Source organism: Natrix helvetica, assembly GCF_964273705.1.
Source record: "Natrix helvetica genome assembly, chromosome: 3".
In the NCBI taxonomy this organism is placed as follows: Eukaryota; Metazoa; Chordata; class Lepidosauria; order Squamata; family Natricidae; genus Natrix; species Natrix helvetica.
In genome coordinates this window covers 150,684,489-150,687,724 of record NC_138549.1, presented here as the reverse complement: position 1 = coordinate 150,687,724, position 3,236 = coordinate 150,684,489, and the positions used below count along the sequence as shown (strand labels likewise).

At 38.7% G+C, this 3,236-nt stretch overlaps 1 protein-coding gene across 1 annotated transcript; it reads right to left on the bottom strand.

Annotated features, from left to right (window-relative positions):
* Nucleotides 1-792: 792 nt before the first annotated feature.
* WFDC5 (WAP four-disulfide core domain 5) lies at nucleotides 793-3,236 on the bottom strand (the record flags this gene model as incomplete). Its single annotated transcript, XM_081949180.1, has 3 exons — nucleotides 793-923; nucleotides 1,569-1,703; nucleotides 3,152-3,236. The coding sequence occupies 3 exons, from the start codon at nucleotides 3,234-3,236 to the stop codon at nucleotides 793-795; spliced, it is 351 nt and encodes a 116-aa protein (XP_081805306.1).

Below are 3,236 nucleotides of genomic sequence, written 5' to 3'. Positions count from 1 at the left end.
TTGGAGCATGCATGAACACGCGTGCACGTTTGACGGAAATCGGAGGAGCAGCCGCCCAGTGCACATGCCTGAACCCGAAAGATGATTTTCTAGTTTCCGGTGTGCGAATGCTCACCGGGTGGCCGCTCTTCCAGTTTCCTGTGCTCCTGCAGATGTGAAGACCAGCCGGCTAGCACGTCAGAACCCTAAGAGCAACGGGCAATGGCTTGTCTGCCCAGAGAGGCTCTGCATACCACTTCCAGCACACGTGCCATAGGTTTGCCATCATGGGCATACAATTTCTGTTCAGTTCATATGTCAAAATCAGCTCAGTTTTCTACTTGTACATTTGCAGCAACCCAAAAATGGCAGCTAAAAAAAAAAAAAAACCTGGAACTTGTAAAGAAAAAAACCCACAATTTTTCTGATTTGGTGTGTGCTTCGAGAAAAGTCTGGTAAAAACATTTTTAAAAAAGATGGGAACAATCCTTTCTGTAGGATTGAAAGGGCCATAATGGTCCATTTGTCTAAACCCTACTCAGGGTCCAGAGGTCTGGCAAGAGAAAAAGTCAGAGGTCTGGTAGGAGCATAGTAATAAATAAATAAAAAACATTTCCACAATTGTCCCGTTTGAAAGAGAGGGTTTAGCCATTTAAGAAAGCACCCAAAAATAATGTCTGAAAACAATCAGAAAGTATTTTTGATTGGTCTAGTAGCAATTAAGTTAAGGCTCATCTCTCAGGATTCTAGATTGTTCCACTAACCAATGACATAAAGTAAAATGATACATGAGAAAGAATCGATGATGATACCTTATCTACAGATCCTAGAGCAATTATAGTAGCAACACCTTTGTCTTCCTGGGCAATCATAGTCGTAACGACAGCGATGTATTCCTGGGATGGTGCACTTAAATGGATTTCGTGGACAACTCCAAGGAATCACTGAAATGGAGGGGAGGGAGTGTGGGGGGAACAGAACTGTTGTTAACCATCAGTCAAACACCAGATAATTTTCATCATTTTGGGGGGAATGTAGTGTAGCCCTATGGTGTCTTTCTAACCCCTGGTGGCAATTAAAAAGTCCCACACATTAAGAGAGGAGCTTCAGTTACATGTTTTGACTTTGATGTTTCTTCCCAGTTTGAAGCATATTAAAGACAGACTCATACTGTCAGTGTCAGAGCTGAAACATATCTTAAACCGCTTGGTAGAATCTATAAAAATAGACCCAAGTATATAAGGGCCTATTGGGCAGATTGCATTAAAAAGAAAAAAGAGCAGATTCCATCACAGAGTAGGCCCTAAAAATCACATTTTGTAAAGTTTCAGGAACAGTTAGAAAAGATCCTTACTGGTCATTTGGTCTGTAAGCCTCCTAATTTCAAGAATTAATTTACTGAATTTATTAGCCTTACATATCCCACCCATAAATTTCCTTCTGAAAGACAAATCTTCTCAGAGAATCAAATCTACCAAATTGATATTGATATTAAGATACCCAGTCCAGAATCCCCAACTCCTCTGCTTGCACAGGAAATCATGCCCAGAGCTGTAAGAAATGAGATTGTTCATTAAAATTAAGATTACCTGGTGGGGCTCTACAACTTTTGCTACATCTGAAATTACAGCAACGTAGGGTCCGAGGGCATTCGTAATCACTCCTGCAACGATTAATTCCAGGTAAAGAGCACGGAAATGGATTTCCCGGGGAAATACCACATGCTGTTGAAAGAAAGAAAAAAACAATGCAAAATATCCAAATACCTTTTACAAATTTATTTTTTTAATTGTAATGTACTTGCCCATAGCACTTATCATGAGTAAAATCATGTATTGATCATATGAAACCAGAGGTGGGTTGCTCCCAGTTCAGCCCAGATTGGGTGAACCGGTAGTAGTGGTAGCAGGGAGGCTCTGCCCACCTGCCCAGCTGCTTCTGCGCATGTGCAGTAGCATCGCACACGTGCAAACCAGTAGTAAAAAAAATAGAAACCCACCACTGTATGAAATCTATATTATATTTGCCTACATATACTTTATTCTTAGTTTCTACTTTTTTGTACCTGTTCTATTTTAATAATTGCACTGCTCCTTCTTTATTACCCTTTGCCCAATCTGAAATACAAATGGATGAATTCATGTACCCACCAACAGGCATTTCTAGATAAACAAATTCTCTCGTAGCTTTCTCAGGGCACAATTCAATTATTGCAAATAACATTTTATGGTTACCAGATACTTCAGAATGGACATGTTTAAAATATTGGAAGTCTACAACAATCACAGAGAACCAACAACCAATCAGAGCTTACAGTTGTTGGCCAAAATAAAGATACCGAGATATCTTATTCAATCAGTGCTTGTTTTCCAGCTAGGAAAGAGACGTTCATTTATCTCACCATAAAAAGAAAAGAGGAGGAAAATAAACAGGAGTGGGAAAAGCAATTACTTCTCACAATAGCACACCCCTTGGAATACTGATTCTATATTGGAACATTTCATATAATTATGCCACCTTCTTATCAAAATTTGACAGTAGGATTTGGGAGGTATGATGGAGAAGGCATTACTTATAATGGCCATCCCAAACAAGACAATGTTGTAATCACTCTTGCTTGTGCAGCAACATTTGCTGCCTGAAAACATATCTCCTCAAGATTAGAGCAGAAACATGCAATGGAAACTGCACACTGGTGTTCCATGTCATTTAATTAGCAGGAGGCATAATTCAATTTAACATTGCATATGCACTCCCCTCTGGAAGAGTCCTAAGTATATTTTCTGTAAGCACCATGACAACAAAAATGTTGATTTGACCAGCTTGAGGAAGAAAACAAAAGAAAATATTGTACAGAACACTATTACTCACCACCCTTTACAACAATTTATAGCTAGTCACTTAAATTTATTTGGGAAACCCGAAGGATTATTTGCTTCAATTATAATTTTTTGTAATTATATTCAACTTGCTCTGCATTGTACTGTATCATATTGTACTGTTAATCACTGGAAAGCAAATTATAAAGCTACTTAAATAAACTTAATTTAAGCCCACCAAATATAGAGTAGATCTGATTTTAGTTTTAAATAAAGTGAACAGTCTCTTCCTACAGACCATTTTGCAGCTTTTTTGTCAAACAGGCCCCTCTACCAATGATTTTATCTCTTACCAAACAGAACCTTGGAAGACGTAGAGGGTAATTCTATCCAAAGGGCTAGAAGACCCACAAGAAGCAAGCCAGTCAATGTCTTCAT